This window comes from Corapipo altera, unplaced genomic scaffold (genome assembly GCF_003945725.1).
Source record: "Corapipo altera isolate COAL_440 unplaced genomic scaffold, ASM394572v1 0, whole genome shotgun sequence".
Lineage (NCBI taxonomy): Eukaryota > Metazoa > Chordata > Aves > Passeriformes > Pipridae > Corapipo > Corapipo altera.
The window spans coordinates 69872975-69892341 of record NW_020884872.1 but is presented as its reverse complement, the minus strand read 5'-3'; the positions used below and the strand labels follow the sequence as shown (position 1 = coordinate 69892341).

General features: G+C 39.4%; 1 protein-coding gene across 2 annotated transcripts; it reads left to right on the top strand.

Moving 5' to 3' along the window:
* Nucleotides 1-14: 14 nt before the first annotated feature.
* Nucleotides 15-17439, top strand: USPL1 (ubiquitin specific peptidase like 1). 2 transcript variants are annotated; one of them, XM_027651437.1, is made up of 10 exons: nt 15-139; nt 3889-4055; nt 4600-4728; nt 6019-6676; nt 8853-8939; nt 9357-9486; nt 10742-10867; nt 11547-11707; nt 13261-16206; nt 16844-17439. In XM_027651437.1, exons 2-9 carry the CDS (start codon nt 3957-3959, stop codon nt 15159-15161), a joined length of 3291 nt encoding a protein of 1096 aa, XP_027507238.1. In that variant the 5' UTR covers nt 15-139; nt 3889-3956; the 3' UTR covers nt 15162-16206; nt 16844-17439. The 2 variants fall into 2 exon arrangements, with proteins under 2 accessions (XP_027507238.1, XP_027507244.1); XM_027651443.1 differs by lacking the exon at nt 15-139 and having other exon boundaries at nt 3203-3984.
* The last annotated feature ends 1928 nt before the right edge of the window (nt 17440-19367 follow it).

Sequence of the window (19367 nt, the reverse complement as noted above, 5' to 3'; positions counted from 1 at the left end):
CCGGAAGCTGCGCAGCAGCAGCAGCAGCAGCAGCGGCGGCCGGGCGGGCTGAGCCGGCCACGCGCGACGGGGCCCAGGGCTGCGCGGGGAGCCGGGAGTGCCGGGAACCGGGAGCCGCGGGAGCGGTGGGAGCCGGCAGGTGAGAGCGGGGCTGGAGCCGTGTCCGCCACGGGCCGGGTGAGGGCTGTGGCCGGTGGAGAGTGGCGGGCCCGGCCTGTCCCGGGCCCTTCGGTGTGGCTGCGGCGGAGAGCGGGGAGGTGTCCCGGGTTCCGAAATGCCGACTGAGTATTTCATGTCAGTAGCTGTGCTGGGAAGGGGCGCGGCCCCTCCGCTCCCCGTTAACCAGGGAAGCGCTCGGTGCGGTGCCGTCTGTGTGTGTCCGTGCACACCCGCCCCTTGCACGGCTTCTCGTGTTCCAGCGATTAACTCTACAAACGCTTTTTTCCTCTGCAGTCTTTCCATAGTGTATGGACTACTCTGGATGTGGATTAAGAACTGAGGAGGCAGTTTAACCATAGGTTTATCTGAAAGAGCTGGGCACGTTTCGGTGTGGAAGGGCAGGACCCGCGCACTGGGCTGGACCAGCTGCCTGCCTGCCTGCCATCCATCCATCCATCCATCCATCCATCCATCCATCCATCCACCCTTAGCCCCTCATTTCCAGTGCCGTGGGACAGAGATTAGGGCTCTGCCTGCGCCAAGTCCCTTTCCAAAGTCTTGCATCTCTTAGCTGCAGCTATAATAAATGCCATTAATTTAAACCATATTAAAACACTGACTGTTTTTTCAGAAAAACTGAATGTTTTGTCAGCAAAGCACGTAGCCTCTGTTGCTTCTCATACACCCATAAAAGCATTTAGTATGAGAATGTTTAAGACAAGTCTGACTGAAGAAGAAATTTTTAGAACTTTCTAAATTTGCACCCTAGTTTATTTTGAAACTTCATCAGTTTTATCTTAATTTGATTAGTCTGTGTTAGACTTCTTTCAGGAAAGAAATTTGTGTTTGCTCCCCCACCATGGAGATTTGCAGTTCTGCCCAGCACTTACAGGCTGTGATGTAGAGAAAGTTGCTTTCAGGTCCCTCTGAATGTCACCTCTTCCCCGCAGCCCATCAGTTGCACCACTCTGCTTGGTGTCATCCACAAATTCCCTGAGGGAGCACCCAGTCCCACTGTCTGTGCCCCGTTGCTGAAGACAGTAAATTGTATTAATCCCAATACGGGTCCTTGAGTGACACCACTCATTACTGGTTTTTGCTTAGGGCATAGAGCTTCAACTCTGGATGTGGCCATCCAGCCAATTCCTTAGCCATCTAACAGTTTACCCATCAAACTATATTTTTCCAATCCTTCCCTTTTTCCTTCTGTCTTCTGCCTTGTCAGCTTTGTAGGTCATTGGAGTTTTCATAGGCAGATTTCACTGGAATAGCAGAAAAACTTGTGCTTTGCTGAGTTTTCTGCTTTCCTGTGAGTTCAGTTAGCTGGTGGAAAGTAGCATAAATGCTTTAGAACGTGATCCAGTAAGTTTGAAAGTGCATTCCTGTGTACTTTCGCATCTGTAATGCACTTATTACACTTGGCTACAATGGATTGTTTCAGTACTTGGTGCAGCAGTCTTTTCCTTTGTTGTTTTTCTGGCAGCTTTGTTGATCTCATGCCTAATTTTCATACATTGTGCAAAGATCACCAGTAACTTCCTGCAATGTTACAAGCACTTTGAAAAGTATAGGCAGGCCACTTAGTACCACTCTGCATATCTAGTATTGGCAGACCTGTTTTATTTGCTTTTTGTGTTTATGTCTTTGAACTGAAAGGATAATTAATTTTTTTTAAAGTTGCTATATTCACAAGAGGAATAAAAGTCTTTACTCCAGTACTGTAGTACTACTGCTGGGTGATTATAGCTGGGGGGAGGTATTGTACATCTCAGAACAGTATTTAAGCTTTAAAAAGAAGAACAGAAGTAACAGAGACTGAACATAATTGAAAAAAACCAACTTGCTTTCCTTTTGAGAGGGCTGACAGGGAAAACAGGGACTTGCAAAGGAATTTGAAAGAATAACCTGAAGCTTATTAGTGTTACTAACCTTTTAAGTGTGTGTTTTATTTATGTGGTGAGAAATTTCTTGGAGAATTTCTGTCATGTAAGCTATGCTTTTTATTTACAATGGAGAGCTGAGACTGCTTCAGGCCAAGGAATTGACTAAAAGTCCCTTGAAGAGTAAAGTTATGTGTTTTAGGGTGTTATCTGATATAACCTGTGATATAGGTTGATATCTGTACTACTTGTAATTGTATTTAAAAAATCAGCTTCCTGGCTAGACTAAATATATGATAATATAGTTGAGTTGCAGTGTGATAGTGCTGTTGCCACTGGATGAAAAACTGGGAGTGCTTGCTTTTCCTTTATAGTCCAACAAGTGTGCATACTTCTAGCTAATTCATCACTTTTCACCTTGCGTGAGCCCAAGACCGTACTGTTTTTTATGCACCTTCTAGCATTACTTAGAAAACTAAACATGTGCTCTGAGGCATGTGTGTTGATATTTTTATGCTCTTGTCTTCTCTTCTGTTACAACCACTAGTTTTATAAGTCAGGGTATACTTATCTCTACATGCTGCAGCGTGATAATTCTGAGAAGTGCTGCTGAACACGTTGAGAGTGTCAGTGTGACACACCATCATCTCATTTTGACCCAGTCTTAAGTTGCCCTTGGGGTCTGATTTGAAATGAGTGGTTGCATTGTTCTACTGTGATGTTTTTAATTCATGCTCTGTTGGTTTTTAGCATTCTGTCGAGTTCTGTAGGGTCTCGCCTTGCCAGATATTATAAATGCATTTGGGTTGAACTGGTATTGGCACTGGTCTCAAAGAATGCCTTGAGAAATTTCCCTTTTTGAAAGGAACTAGAATCCGAGTTGATGCTGTACTGTATGAAAGGGTTGAAAGGACACCATGGTATGAGAGAAGATGCTTTTCAGTGGAAGTATGGAAAAGGGAACAGTTGTGGCTGAAGGAAAGATATTACGTTGATGATTTTGCAATTAAGCTTACCTTAATTCCTCATGCATCTTGAAGAGATACGTATTTATTCTAGTTAGTTCCACTGGAAGTCAGCAGGAGCAGAACTGGATCCCCGTAGTTCTGCCCCCCCATTTTGCTGGCTGATTCAAGGTGTAGTTAACCCCAGTGCCAGTGAAAAAAATTTTGACTCTGAATTTAAGAGTCATTTGAAATAGAATATTCAGTGTCACTTGTAAAATATGCAGTGGAGTTACATAGTAATGATAACTGTGGAAGAGCTTTAGTTTGGGAGGAAGACTATAACATTGTTAAATTAACATTAGGAGAAGTTTCCAAAAATGGCAGTAGCAGCAGAATGCCCTTCTGTAGTTAAACATTGTTATGTTTGCAGGACAAACTTCTAACAGTTTATTATGCAATAAATTCACTGTTTTGAAAGATGCAACAGTGGGGTTTTTTTGGTTGGTTATTTTTTTAATGGTCCTCAGCACTAACCTATAGCCCCATGGGATCTTACTGTGGCCCTTTTTAAAGTTCATTCTTTCTGAGGGTTAGATGCAGTAAGGTGAGATGCCCAGCAGGACTTCTACATTTCTGCACTTGGAAAATATGTGAGACCTTGTAGTGCAAAGAATAGATAAGCTTGCAAATTCAGGACTTAAAGCTGTTAAATCTATTATGTGACTTAATTTAAAGTTTTGAGTTCATAATCTGTACTGGAAAAAAAGTATTTTCTGTTAAGGAAATACTCTTCTGAATTCATTTCCACAAATTATACAAGCTGCATTACTGTTGCTATTTTTTGTTTCCCAAACTTCAGCCTAATTTTTCTTTAATTGTTTTATTTACTTCTTATTTTTCAGGAGTCTTTGAAAAATCCTTAGTGGTCATGACATTGTTACAAGTGACATAAGTTAGCCAGTGGCTCAGAATGATGGATACCCAGAAGACTACAAATGGTTTGCAAGTGATTGGAGAAGGGACTGGTATAGGGAAATCGACACTCCACATGGTGGGGTATTTGGGAAAAGTCAGTTGAAACTTGTTTTACATATGTGCAAAGTTCATATTTTTCTCTGTTTTGAGAGATTTTTAATTGGTCTTAATTTTACAAAAAAAATTCTCAAAATTATTTTCCACGGAAATCTATAACAATGGCGAAAGATTATTCTCAGTAGATCAGTGCCTCTGATTTTTTTTACTGGCACTATTTTTATAATTGTTTGCATTCTTATGAAAATTGATTTGTCTTAAAAAGATCTGAGCTTGTGTTCTCTGGCAATAAGTGCCCTGTGGTTTAGTTCAAGTAGAATAAAATGTGCATAACTGTGTTGTTAAAGATGCCTTATTTTAGTATTTAAATAAAAATATAAATTTATTTAGAACATGCTACCATACAAATATATAAATACTAAAAAAGAAACCAATGTAGTTTACTTTTTCACATTGTATGGTATTATATTTAGAAGTTGCACATTGTTTTTTTATCCTGATATGTATGTCTTACCTTTGGAGAATATAAGAAATGCATAAATTTATGCTGCTTTATCTTTCTTGGTTTATCTTTATTTTAGAACTGTAATCCTGTGGAAACAACTGCACATGAGTATTGTCCAGTCTGCAAAGAGAAGGGTCAGATCCAAGCTTTAAGGACTTACCGTATTAATTTTGAAGAGTCCATTTTTCTTTGTGAAAATCCTCAGGTATTACACTAATAAACAGTTTTATTTGGCAGTGCAGAGGCCTTTACCTTCAGTGGTTACACCTCTCTAAATTCATGACTTTGGTGGTAGTAAGCAGACTATTGAAATAGGACCCCTTTCAGTCTGTATGCTTAAGGGTATTTGCCTGTATATAGAAAAAGCTCCATAATTAATCTTTGTACAGTGTTTAGGCATAGGTACTTACCCTAAAGAATTAAAAGAGTAAATTAAAATGAATAAAGGTGGGATTTGCTTATGTAACAAGGGAACACAAGTGGTACTAAATGAATCTTTGTATGAGTAAGAATAGAAGATGAAAATTTGATGGTCCGTGTAACGAATTCATGATTCTTGCAGATGTGAGTTTCCCATTTTTCCTTCTTTATGTCTGGGAAATGCAAATAGGCTTATAATTATAATTACAATGTTTTCCTTTTATTTTTTTCCTTTCCTTTCCTTTTTATGTTTATCCTTAGCTGGATTTCTGTGCTGCTTAATATTTAAGTTGTGTGATTTTGCTGCATCTCCCTTCGCTGCTTCATGTACGTGGGGAGGGTATAGCAATCCCAAGTGGATCGGTGCCCTTAAATTAGTAGAGGCTAGACTAGATATGTGTCTCTGAGATGCTTTTCCCATCCCTTCCTACTTTTAACTAATTATTGTATAATTCTGGAGATTGGTAATAGCTACTTGTCTGTCTTCTGGTTGCAGAATAGCTGTATGTATATACGACCTTACCAACACTGGTCTAAGGCGTTGCCATAGCCTGAGAGGGTACCCTGCCAGTTTGGGCACCAGTAGTCTCTCAGGCATGAGATGATCATGCCAAATCTGTACCCTAAAGGAATGCATTTCGCACAGAATAAGACAAGAAGACGCTCCTTAGCAAAATGAGGTTGTTTTCAGCAGCTGGAAGAATTTACTGGAAAAGTAGTGTTGAATTATTACTACTGGTACATTTACTTCACAATTGCTTAAAAGACAATGGTTGAGTAAAAGACACTTCCTATCATATATATGTTGAATATATGTATTGACTTAATTACAATATCACTTTACAGAAGTCCTTAAGGCCAGGTTGGATGGAGCTCTGAGAAACCTGGTCTAGTGAAAGATGTCCCTGCCCATGGCAAGAGGCTTAGAACTAGATAGTCTGTAGGGTCCCTTTGAACCCAAGCCATTCTGTGATTCTACATTCCATTTTAACATTATGTTTTATACCTATTTTTAGCACTTGTTCACCTGAAATTGCTTTGTACATTTCACTGTAACTTTCTTTCTTTCCTTTAGTGTATCTACCCACTTGGTTATAAACCATTAGACAGCATAATTACTTCTACTGGTTCAGAAAATCATCAAGCTCCATCTACTCATAAGAAAAGAAAATTGTGTGATACCAGTGACTTTTCTCCTGTTGAATCAGATCCAAAAAAACCAAGAACTAATCATCTGGTAGATGCTGAGCATGCTATTAATACAGACCCTATTGTGAAATGCTCTCAGAATAGCTTCTGTATTCCTAAATCGAGCCTACGTGATGTATTACAAAATGACCAGCAGAAACCTGGTAACAATGTGGAGTCTTGCATGCAGAAGGTGGATTTTGAAACAACCACCAAGACTGACAACTATCAAGAAAGTCCACCTAAGTCTTCTAGTCCCAGAATACAATCCTTGCCAAATTCTGAACTTTTATCAACAACACCTGAAATTTCACTGACAGAGGATAAAGGTTCCACTAATAACACAGATTTGTGTCTTCAGTGGAGAAACATACATAATCTTTGTTGGTTAGATTGCATTTTGTCAGCACTGGTACACCTAGAAACATTAAAACTTGCCCTAGCAGAAGAATGTAACAATGGAAAATGTTTACTCCAGAAACTTCTAACAAAATATAGTCAAGCAACTATGCTGCTGAATACCTGTAAAAGGAGTAAAGTAAACGGTGAGTAAATTTAGCTGCTGTTTTTTTGACCACAAATATGTGGAATTTAGTACAGTGCACTTAAATATGCCTCCGTTCTATTTCAAGATCACAAAAGAATGAGTTACAATTCATTACCATGAATTTGCAGAGTACTGTGCTTTATATAGCAGACTCCTAGTAACCTCTGAAATTGTTTTTCTTGGGGCAAACGTGCACGCTTTGAAGGCATCAAACACTGAGCGTCTCTTGAATTGTTTTTTTCACGTGCCACATGAAGGTTTTGTGATTTGTTATGTAATTGAGCCTTACTTTGTTTCCCTCCCCCTTGTTGGTTAGCATGTCAGGATGCTGTTCTAATTATCAATCTTCAAAATAATTTCTGTTGTGGTTTATATCCTTGTTTAAATAGGCAGTAGTTGCCTTGTCACACCAAAGATAGTAAAGCCGGGAACATATGTTCTTTCCTGGCTCCAGCCGTGCTCACTGAAGGAATGCTTCCCCTGGGGTCTGCAGGCTGCAGTGTAGATGACAGTGCTTCCTAACTTGTCTCAGTCAAAAGCAGTCAAACACATTAACCTTGTTCATGTGGTCTGAGAAGGTTAACAGGGGGTTAACAGGTCAGGTCGGCTTAACAGGTTTGAGGACTGTAACCTCTGAGCACAGGGGCTGTGATGGGCAGCTCAGGGCAACCTTCCAGCAGCACAGCTGGACTCAGAGGAGCATGTGTCACTGTAATCTGCTGGTGTGGTCTTTGACCATTTTCTGTTCTGTGGATTCAGTTTAAGACTCTTAAACTAAGATCATGTTTTTTTCAGTCCTCTTGAACTGGACCATTGGTGTCATAAGTCTAAACTTCTAAGACATCATCTGTTAGGTAATTAAAGAGCTTTCTGGTTAGGCAGTACCTTTCATGAATGTCCGTAAACATCCCATTGAAATATCTGTGTTTTAATATAGAGACTATAGTCCCAGAACAGCCTAAGGTAACTTGAAGAATGTCATGTCTTTTCTGAGAAAAATTACAGGTGTATCAAAAGTGGTTTAATCCGTGTTACAGAGGGGGGGGGAAAAAACCCAAATATTCTGAAGTAGTTCATATACTCTGCTTGCCAGAAAGTCAGGGTGCTTGAATTTAGGTTTTCAGCTGTTACTGGGAAGCCCTCTACCTTCACAGAACCTGTCTGAGATGTTTTTGTTTCCCTTTTGATGGGCTGTGTTTGCAAAGGAGCTCTGGTGTGCAATAACCTTTAAATGGGGATGTTAAGTATTGGAATATAGTGTTGTTTGAGAGAATGTAAACCTTTTCATTTTCAGGAGTTGCTGCAAAACTTTGTTTGGGTAACAAGTGGGGAGGGGATTGGATGAAGAGTACTGTGGAGAAGAGGTGTAGAATTTATTCTGCCTTTCTGTGTAGTTTTTCAGCATCTCTTTCATACAGCTGCTTTTAAAAACAATAGAAAGCAATATAGCTGCAAGAAACTTCTGTTTTCCTTTTTTCTGTGCATAGAGTTTATATGTAATAAACAGTTTCAACAGCTATTCCAGATACATCCTTTAATTTCTGAAGGTTATGATCATGATTGTGTAGTAGAAGTTACGTTCTTGCTTGCGCTTAAAGAGCGTGTTTGTGTGGAAACAACATAACTTGCAAAATTAAAATACGTAATAAGATACGTGACATAAAAAATTATTTTTAAGTGTAAAATTATTTTTACTGTTTTAAAGGCTCACTTAGGAAATTAGTATTTAATCTGAAACAGTACATTTAAATGTTTTATTATTGTATAACATTAGAAAGTGTGTAAGCAAATTTTCCTGCTTTTGGTCTTAATGTTTAGGATTTAAAGTTTGCTCTTAATCTCTGAATCTGCAGGATTTGTAATATGTGGTCACAGTATCCTTAAAAATTGTTACTATCTAGCTGTTGATGTGCACTCTTAGCCATAATTTAATCAGACCAAGTAGTTTTTAGTTAGCACACTGTAGTAAAATGTGAGTAACTTGTGTAAATTCCTCTCTAATTTTCAAATCAATTAATACCAAGAATTGACTGTTTTACCAAGTTTCAGGCAAGTATGGGTCAATATGAAACGCATCAGTTTGCACGGAAAGAGTGCATGTTAGGGGTTACATATGTGTATGAAAAGGTGGGAGTGTCACACATAAATACATGAAGACGTATTTTTTTCTGTAGATGTTCTTCCAAAAGCAGAATCTCATCTCAATGAAGTCAGAAACTTAATGTTTACACAGCTTCAGCCTCGACTTAGGTGTGAATTGGGTAAGTACTTCCTGCAACACCTCAGTATTTACTTTCAGGAAACTATATGTAAAGCCTTTTCTGTCAGTACATAAAAGTGTGTGTATACACATGCATGCAAGACAGTCTGGAAATACATTTGCTTGAGTTGGTTAACGTACACATACTTTATAGTATGATCAGCTGGTTTGTCCCTTGCCTGTTTTGACTTTCTAGAGAGCATATTCCTATATTTGTAATTATGCTGTCATCACAAACTTGTCATTGATAACCACCTAATAACACGGATCAGTCCCTTTGCTGTGAGGATTAGAAATAGATCCTTGAAATGATAACTGAAGTTTAAATCCTAGCAATAAGCTTATCTCCTTCCTTTTTGAAGTACTGAAAGGTGATTTCAGATATTCAGTGACTGTTTTTTTCTGCCCATCTTTGAAGGTAATATGGAGAATCCAGTGTTTGCACTCCATCTACTCTTACAGTTGGATCAACAAGCCGAGAAACTATTCTTGCATTCATTTTCATGGAAGTTTGAATGTGTGTATTGTGGCTACAAATACCAGAACCGGTGAGATTTTTAAGTAGCTTCTATATAGCTGTTCTACCCTACCTTTTAAAATCCATATATGATAGTTGGCTTTCTTTAGATTTCCAGATTTTATAAAGGTTAAGCTTGTTGGTGGAGTTGTATGTGATCCACTTTTTAAGGTTAGCATTTACAAATAGTTTACTGCTATTATGTGTCTTAAGAAACCATGTTATCAATTAAGAAAGAAATAATAGGTAACACTGCAAGTCTGTGGCCACACTTGCTCTGGTATTTTGCTGAGAGTATTCAAGCTGTTGTGGTTCTAAAGAATATATACCTAATACACTTTTCCTTTTGAAGAATACCTGTAATATTCATTTGGATTACAAAGAATCAGAGATTCTCTAACATAATTTATCTATTTTAAAGTAGTATTACAGGGAAGTAATTTTTTGAGAATCAATTTACTTCTGTGTAGCGGCAGGTACAAGCTAGTAATTTGGGCTCCTTTTAGAGTCAGCAGAAAAAGAGAGACACCTTCAGAAGACAGCTCACTTTATTTGGAAAACATCTGTTTCTCTCTGCTGTCTTAGGTTTATACAATAAAATTCTAGATTCCCAAATGAAATGAGATTAATGCTGTCTGTTACTCTGACAGTTAATAGGTAGCTCTGGTTAATAGGATGTGTTCAATAGCCTTGGTTACATACTGTGCTTTTTTAAAAGTTGAAAAATTTAGGTTAGGTTGAATATAATGGAAGTCTTTTCTGTGGCTAATGAATGAATAAACTTTGTTACTTCGCTTTAGTATCCCGTACATTGTATTTTCGTACAATATAACCTCTGTGTAATCTCTGCTATGAATGTGCTGTTTTTTAAAAACAAGACCTTGTATAACATGGATTCTGAGGTAATTTGTTACTGCTTTCTTCTCTTCTCGAGATTTCGTATTAGCTAGTAAATTATGTGGGTTCTGGTACAAGCTCTGTCCTATGTCGAAAAGGAAATGGAGATAACATGAAAAGGGAAAAAGAACAAATAATCAAATAATGTGAACCTGAAGGCCACAGAGCTGATGAAAACAAATTGTGACTGATACTGTTTGGGAGAACTAAATTCAGTGCTGACTTGGATGTGATGCAGTCACGGTGAATTTCACACAAACCGCCTGAACACGAATAGAATTTGGCTTTGCCATAATGTTTTTATAACTTTTTTCTCCTGATAAAGTATGTATATTTATTGTTTTCTGATCTGCAGCTGAACTTACTCTATTTTTTTTTTGTGTGTCCAGATTTGAGAAAACACTAACAACATTTACAAATATAATCCCTGATTGGCATCCACTTAACGCTGTTCATATTGGACCATGTAATAATTGTGGTGATAGATCTCAAAGACGACAGATGGTTTTGGAAAAGTAAGTTTGAATATATGAACTTGAAAATAAAATACATAAAATTCTGAGACTTCATATATTGAACGTATGACTTTCAAAACTAAACTGTGATTTGGGTTTACAGAGATTCTAAACTTTAAAATCTGATAAATACTCACTTTTTAATATTTTAGATCATTCTTAAATGCTGAAATGGCAAATAGTGTTTAATAAATGTGAAACATAGAAATTGTTTAACTTGCTGACCAGCGCGTGTGTTTGATCCAGGTCATAAATACTTATATCAAGCAGTATATACAGGAAAAATTATATCCGATGTCAGCCTTTCCATAGCCCCTGCCATTGGGGAATAAAACTTGTTTGATCATTTGTTTACTAGTTTGACTTGGGAACAGTATCCTTTCCTACTGTGATTATGGCACAGTTTTCTCCTTTTTTTTTTTTGTTCCCCCCCCCAGTTTTTTCTCACTCCCCAAATCCTTTATTTGATGGTGTTTTTTCCCCCTAATCTATAACAAAATGGAATATCCAGTTGGGATGTTCTTTTCCCTTGACTACTGTGCAATCTGAAGAGTCCTGTGAAGAAGTAGAATAATAAGGGCAGAACCACATACTCTTATAGAGATGCCTTACTTTTTCATTAGGAACTTTTGCCACTGTTTTATTGTAATAAACTGGTTCTTTATTGTTTCTTTGTCAGAGTACCTTCAATATTAATGTTACATTTCGTGGAAGGCTTGCCACATAACAACTTGAAGAAATATTCATTTCAATTTGAGGAAGACACTTACCAAATAACGTCTATTGTTCAGTATCAGACAGATAAGAAGCACTTCATAGCCTGGTCTTTGAATCCTGATGGTAAGAATCAGAGAATGGGTAGGGTTGGAAGGGACCACAGTGGGTCATCTGGTACAACCTCCCTGCTCAAGCAGGGCCATCATAGAGCACATTGCACAGAATTGTGCCTAGATGGTTCTTGAATATTTCCAGTGAGGTTCTTGAATATCTCCAGTGAGGGGGGCTCCACAACTCTCTGGGCAACCTGTTCCAGTGTTTGGTCACCTGCACAGTAAAGAAGTTCTGCCTCATACTCAGGTGGAACTTCCTCTGCATCAGTTTGTGCCCTTTGTCTGTTGTCCTATTGCTTGGCACCACTGAGGAGAGCCTGGCTCCATCCTCCTTGATACTCTCCCTTCAGATACTTATAGACATTGATGAGGTCCCCTGTCAGTCATCTCTTCTCGAGGCTGAACAGGCCCAACTCCCTCAGCCATTCCTCATAAGAGATAGGTAAGGTAGAGTTTATAGTTCTTATCTTCATAATACTTCATAAATCTACATGAAATACTGTTTTATGAGTTACTGCAGTAATCTCAACAGTCAATATGTAATAAAGATTTCTTTTGTCTGCATTCTAAACTTCCTATTAAAATGATGTGAATAATTGGGGGAACCTGTTACTCGAAGTGAAGGTTTAGGTTTGGTGTAACTGATTTGTTCAGCAGTGTTCTGCCCTACAGTGCACTCACTGGCAAAAGTAATTTGCCTAGGGCTTTTTCCACTCATAACTTCATAAAAGTTAAAAAATTCAGTCTGACCATGACTGTGGGACAAATAGTATTGCTTATTTTGAAAGCAGAGACTCATCCATTCTTGGCTGGAAGCAAGGGAACCTATGGAACTATAAGCATTAATGAAGCTTCTTTTTATTTCTGAACTTTATGGCACCTGAGGAGTGTTAGAGACATTACTAACAGTAGGATGGATGAAAGCTCCATAATCAGAGAAGGTGAAGAGTTGATATTTTGGTAGTTATGCTTCTGTAGAAAGAATGGAGTACAGTCTTATGAAGTGTTGTGACAACATGAAAATTGTCTTAATCATACTGCCAGAGTTTAAGAAATAGAAGAGGAAGCAGCTGGGAAATGCGTAGTTAAGAGCCTCCTATACATCATATGTATCTATTTTTAAGTTCTTAGAGCTGTAAAAGATTTGTTCATGATCCATGAATAATTTGCAGATGATGAGACAAGAGTATTAAAATGAGCAGTTTCTCTTAAACCCCCATGCTTCCCACCCAGGCAATGTAATGGTCTACAGAGGAACTTAATTTGAGAGGTGGTTCTTACCTCGGACCTGTGAGGGTATTTTCAGACAAGGTGTCTCAGCCAAAAATCTCTTAGCTTTGTTTTATGTTTGACCTACTCTGACTTGTAATAATACTGCTGCAAGTTCTCCTTGTGTTTGATCTTTATACAGTGGAAGTCTCCCAGTTTTCTCTGTAGAAAAACCCTCTGTTTTTTTGCTTGTTCAGGGGAATGGGTTAATAAAAGTACTTGACAAGTGTGAGGATAGTGACTTCAACTTTAAAAGTCTCTGAGTCTCTGCACTGGTTGCTGTTTATTTTTCAGGAACTTGGCTTGAATGTGATGATTTAAAGGGGCCATATTGCAAGAGACATAAAAGATTTGAAGTTCCTTCTTCAGAGATTCATATTGTTATCTGGGAAAAGAAAACATCCCATGTGCCAGAAGAACTGAATTCACAGTTCCAGAGTAAAAATATTGAAGATTTTCCTCTTAATAACATACAGTCAAATTCCATGGTGTTGCAATGTGATTTTGGTAACACTGTAGGCAAAACACCTGCAGAACGGCACAAAGAGGATTCTGTGAGAACCCCAGAGAAGAAACAGCAGCTAGTAGCTGAGGATGAAAGTATTGTTCATCATGGTTTACAAAATCTGGCACACGATGATCTCATAACACTGATGCTTGAAGAAGTTCGAGTTGACTCGGAAGGTAAATCGCTGCCAAATGGACAGATGGTGGGAAATGACCTTATTGTTGAAATGGGCACACTGCAACAGCAGGAACCAGCTTTTTCACTTAACACTCCATATACAGGAGAGCTTGCTGGAACTGGTCTAGCTATGAGTAATAAATGCATGTTATATGAAAATTCCAACATTTGCTTACCTCTAGAAGAGTTGAACCCAGCAAATATTACTCCTCCTGTTCTCAAAAAACATGACCCTGACTCATCTGACTCATCACTTGCTCAAAGAACAGATGACAGAACTAATTTAGTTAACAGAGAACACGGATTAAATTCAGAACTACAGCTGAACAAGAAATTGTCAGCAGTAGAGAATACTATACAAAAATCACTTGACTTGAGATATGCAAGTAAAACTGTCATTAATTCTCAAGTTGACAGTTCTCCTGCGAATAATTCTGTTCAGCCTTCACACAAAGACCAAAAAAGAGGATTTGTCGGAAGCTGGGTAAAGAAATTATTAAGCAAGAATACTTCCTTTATGCCTTCAAGTGCCTCAGTTCTCAAGAATGAGAGAAGTTGCAAAACTCCCTCAATGCAAAAAGTAAGTGAAGTGAGGCTGCCAGTGAAGGGCGCAAGTAACTTTGGTGGATTTCAAAGCAGAGGTACAAACAAAACTGAGACCCCAAAGTCACTGGCTCCTCAGAGTAATAATAGTCATCCTTTATCAAATTACAAAGGATTTTCTCAAAGCAGTCGTCTTCCAACAGCAAGGCATACCACTATTGCAGGTCCAACTTGGAATAAGTCAGGAAGTACACTGGGTACCTCAGGTAAAGTGACTCAGTGCCATTCACTTGGCTGTAACTCTGGGAAGGCAGAAGAGTCAGATAGTGACAAAACAAAAAAACTTCGCCTGAAACTGTTAAAAAAACTGAATGCTAAAAAGAAGAAGTTGGCTTCACTGGATAGACTAGCAGTGGAACAAATGAAACAGGAAAAACCTGTGAGTGGAGACATAAGCACCCCATCACAGATTGAATCTCAAAATGACAGTGAAGTATTGCAGAACTTTTTAAGGGAACTGCAGTATCAGATTGATGTCACAAATAATGAGTCTGAATTTAATGCAAACTCTGTGTCAGGGTACACTACCCATAGTAACACTGATGAAATACTGGCAGAGTTACTGTCCCCTACTTCAACTGTTGCTTCCTTAGAGGCTCCAAAAAGTGAAGATGAATGTATGTATTTGGAGATGGTGGATAGTAGTGTTGCAACAACAGGGTCTGATGAGAAGACCAGTGTGCCACATGCAGCAGTGACAAGTGAGGACCACAATTACTACAGTCCTGTAAAGGACACTAATTTGGAACTTGATGCAATAAACAAACCCAGTGGGAAAAAACTTGCTTTTGAAAGTCCTACAAGGGAAGATATACTTGAAGACCTGTTCTCCATTTCAGCACCAAGCTCAATGGCAGGTGACATAGATTTACCTCATTTTGATGAAACCCTGTTTGAAACTTGGTAAATATTCGGTTTCTTGGTTTTAAGTGTTTTTTTCAGTATTATGTATATTTTGAAAAAAAGCACTACTAAGTTATATTTTCTAACTGGTTTAATTGCACACTGGCTGTACTTGAACAATTTACATTTGAGGTATTTTTTTCCTTAAAATTTTATTGTAACAAGCAAATCAAGTTTTAATGAATTTTATTGTTCTGAGAAGCAGTTATTTTAGTTGTCAGATTTGATGCTTTTTAATGAGAAGCTCTTATGAGTCTTAATTTTTGCTGCTTTTAATATGGAAAACATCCATACCCTAGTAAGTTTGAGAAATAATAAACTTCAGTAGTCTTAATGATGCAATGGTGTAAGAAATATTATTTATGTAGTAGTCATTTATTTTACAGGATCACTTCCAAAGTTATTTTGTCTGACATTAAAAAAAAATTTAAGTACCTTCTGTAGCAAGGGAATTTTGCATCTTTTGATATGAAGATTGTAACATTCTAAACTTGAAGCTGGCATTCTCTTAGGCTGGCATTCAGCTCTTTGCAGAGTTACTGTTCTACAAGCTCATGCTGGTGTATATACCCCTTGGATCCAAGGAGGGATGGTTACATGCTAGAAATTTTCCTATTTAAAGTTACAGCATGTACTGAGATTTCGTCCTGGATAACTGCAAATGTAATTTGGCAGAATATGCTTCTGAGCCACGTTACTTTTTAAAGTAAAATTAGTAACATTCAGCCCAGAGTGCATCACTAAGAAGGAATATCAGATGTACCTTTTAGTTGTTCGTAGCTGCAAAATCATTAATAAAACAAAGGTTTCTGAGAATTAATTTAACTGCAAGTTAATGCCTATAACTGTTGTAACTAGGACTTGGTCACGACTAGAGCAGTGCACCCCTGTCTGTATGTGAGAGTGCCAAGGAGAGGCAAGGTCAATAGGAAGAAAGTAATGGGAAAATGTAGCAAGACAGCAGTGAGTAAGCAGAGGGATTCACACCTTGGTGTTTCAGGTTTTGTATAGATTTGGTTTTGCTAGATGGGAGTATTTTAAGCACATATGTGCTGGTTTAAAAGTTAACCAGCAGGGGAAACCAACCCAACTCAAAAGAGAGATTACAAGTCAGAATAACAATTTAATAAAATAATACAATAAGTACGACTACACAGACAAGCAACCAGCCCTAACCCACAAAGCCCAAATGTACAACCCAGCACCCCGGGGCACAAACAAAGCGGTGCTCCCTGGGCCCCCCCCCATTCTTCCCCCCGAGTCTAAAGCAAAGGGAGGGGGGAAAAACCTGCCAGTGGGAGAGCTGCTGCAGTCCGGCCAAAAGTAGTGATTTGCAGTCCAGCCAAGGGTGGTGGTCTCAGTCCGTCTGAGAGCAGTGAGCTGCAGTCCTCCTCTGGATCCCACGAGTGGTGGAAAAGTTCCGAAACTCCAGGTTTATATATTCTCCAGCTCAGGCAGGAATGCTCAGTCCCTCCCTCAGAGCGGGGAATTCCATAAAAGGATGCTCAGTCCTTCCCTCAGAGTGGGGAATTCCATAAAAGGGCATGAGGACAGGAACATCCCCCCACTTCACAGGCCTCTACTGACAACAATTTCTGGGAAATGGCATGGAAGGCTATAGAATACACAGGTTTGGGCTACACCCATCCAGTGATGAATCAGCCCCAGCTGTTCTAACTAGGACAGCATAGACACAGCTGAGGGTATTATATGCCAAGTTAGAGTAGCTATACATTTTTCTTGTTCTCAGAAATAACAAAGATTTTATCAGCAAGTCTTTGTCTCAGCCATTTTTAGAGGTGTTCTGCATTTTTTCATTGTTTTGGATTCCAAGTTCAAAACATTAAGTCCTCAGTCTTACTATTCCAATAGGTGCAGTTGAACATATTTGTTATTACAAGGCATGTCTTCAGATTTTAGTGGTCTTAGATTGTTTGAACTAGGTTCAAAAACTGTTTGAAAAATTGTCAGTGGCCCCCAACTCTCCATGTCAAGTTATTTCTGCTGCAATTGTGAACATTGTCATCAAACTGGTACTTCAGGCAGTGAATGGTTTCATTCTTGAAATACAAGTCTTTGCGAAGAACTTGAGCTTCTTCGTTTTAAATACTGTAATTGGTAATGTTACAATAGAAAACAAACCAATGGATTCTGAATGTTAAGTGCCAGTGCACTGCTGGTGAAATGTTTGCCTGTTTGTGAATTCCCTGATCAAAAAAAAGCTGACCAAAATTAGAGTTTGATTTATCCATTAATAAAATAGGTGCCTCTGCAAGACTTGAGGAAGATCATAGCATTTCCGTGTGGAGTTTTCCAACCAGTGAGGGGGTGTGTGTGTGTATATATATATGTATATATATATATATATATATATATATATGTATGTATATGTATGTATGCAAACCACTAAAAGGCAGCATCTTTCCCAGCCCCAACTGCTTGTCCTGGAGCTGTGGGGAGCTGCCTTCAAGTGTTGCTACCGTCAGGGACTGACTGGGTTGCAGCGACCTGCAGGTGTGCAGTGGGAGCTCCTTTACCCTTGGCTCGGGACATGACACAGATCCAGGGGTGCGTAAAGCAGCAAGCCTGGGGTTGGCAATGCAGAATGCATAGGGAAACAGGAGGAAGACACCCTGATAGAGGATGAAAAAGTCCTGGTGGTAAGGATTATAATTAGGTTAAAAGCAGAGGAGGGGGGCTATGGGGGCACACCTGCTGTGAAGATACACCTAGACCGAAGCAAGGACCTCTGGTCACCACTGGCAGCCCCGCTGCAAACTGACTTAGGGACACCTCGGTCGGCAACTGCCTGGGATTCAGTGTGGGTACACATATATATAGAAGCTCCAAGAGCAAATAAATAGCACTTGAGATTAAAGTAGGTATGAAAATAAATCTGTTAGTGCTGCATGTTCCTGGTTGCTTTTTTAAACTAAAAATGATACCGTGTAGATTTGTTTGTTTCCATAAATGTTTTACTGCCTCTCACTTGCCTGTGCAGGTGAGAATTCAGCTGAGATTGAATGACAACCCCATGACCAAAGAAACTGTTTGGAATTTGGTGGCTACTGGACATTTATATTGAGACTAGTTTTAAAATACAGCTTTATACTTGCCATGAAGAGAATACAAAGTATTGTAGTAGTTTTTTGTCAGTTAGAAATACACTAAGTGGGCAGAGAGCAAGCAGAGTTTAATAATCAGAAGTTACCAACTGCATTATGGTGGTTTCATCAGTGTGCTAGGGTAAAGTTCCAAAAGTCTAATGGCTTTGAGCACTGCCATCTTCACCACTAAACCATATCTCCAAGTGCCACATCTACACGTTTTTTGAACACTCCCAGGGACAGTGACTCCACCACTTCCTGGGCAGCCTGTTCCAGTGCTTGACAACCTCTTCGGTGAAGAGATTTTTCCTAATATCTAATCTACACCTCCCCTGATACACCTTGAGGCAATCTTCTCTCATCCTGTCACTTACTACCTGTGAGAAGAGGCCAACTCCCACTTGGCTACACTCACCTTCCAGATAGTTGTAGAGAGCAATCAGGTTACCCCCGCCCCCCAGGCCTCCTTTTCTTCGGGCTAAACATCCCCAGCTCCCTCAGTCACTCCTCATCAGACTTGTGCTCCAGACCCTTCCCCAGCTCTGTGACCCTTCTCTGGACATGCTCCAGCACCTCAATGTCTTTCCTGTAGTATGGGGTCCAAAACTAGACATGGTATTCCAGATGCAGCCTCACCAGTGCAGAGTGCAGGGAGGGATGATCACCGCCCTGGTCCTGCTGGCCACACTATTGCTGATACAGGCCAGGATACCATTGGCCGTGGCCACCTGGATACACTGCTGGCTCATGGTCAGCTGCTATCAATCAGCACCCCCAGGTTCTTTTCCTCCAGGCAGCTTTCCAGGCACTCTGGAAAGTCTGCAGTGCTGCATGGGATTGTTGTAACCCAAGTGCAGGACCTGGCACTTGGCCTTATTGAACCTCATTCAGTTGGCCTCAGCCCATCAATCCAGCCTGTTCAGATGCATCTGTAGAGCCTTGTCAATCTGTGTCTTCTGATTTGGGAAAGGCACAGTCGTGGCACTTACAGTTCAGAATCAGCTCTGGGGAGATAGCACTCTGATTAACATCTTACTACTTGATGATACATTCAATCACAGAGTACAGGGTGGGAAAAAAGGGGTGCCTTTTCACATCCTGCC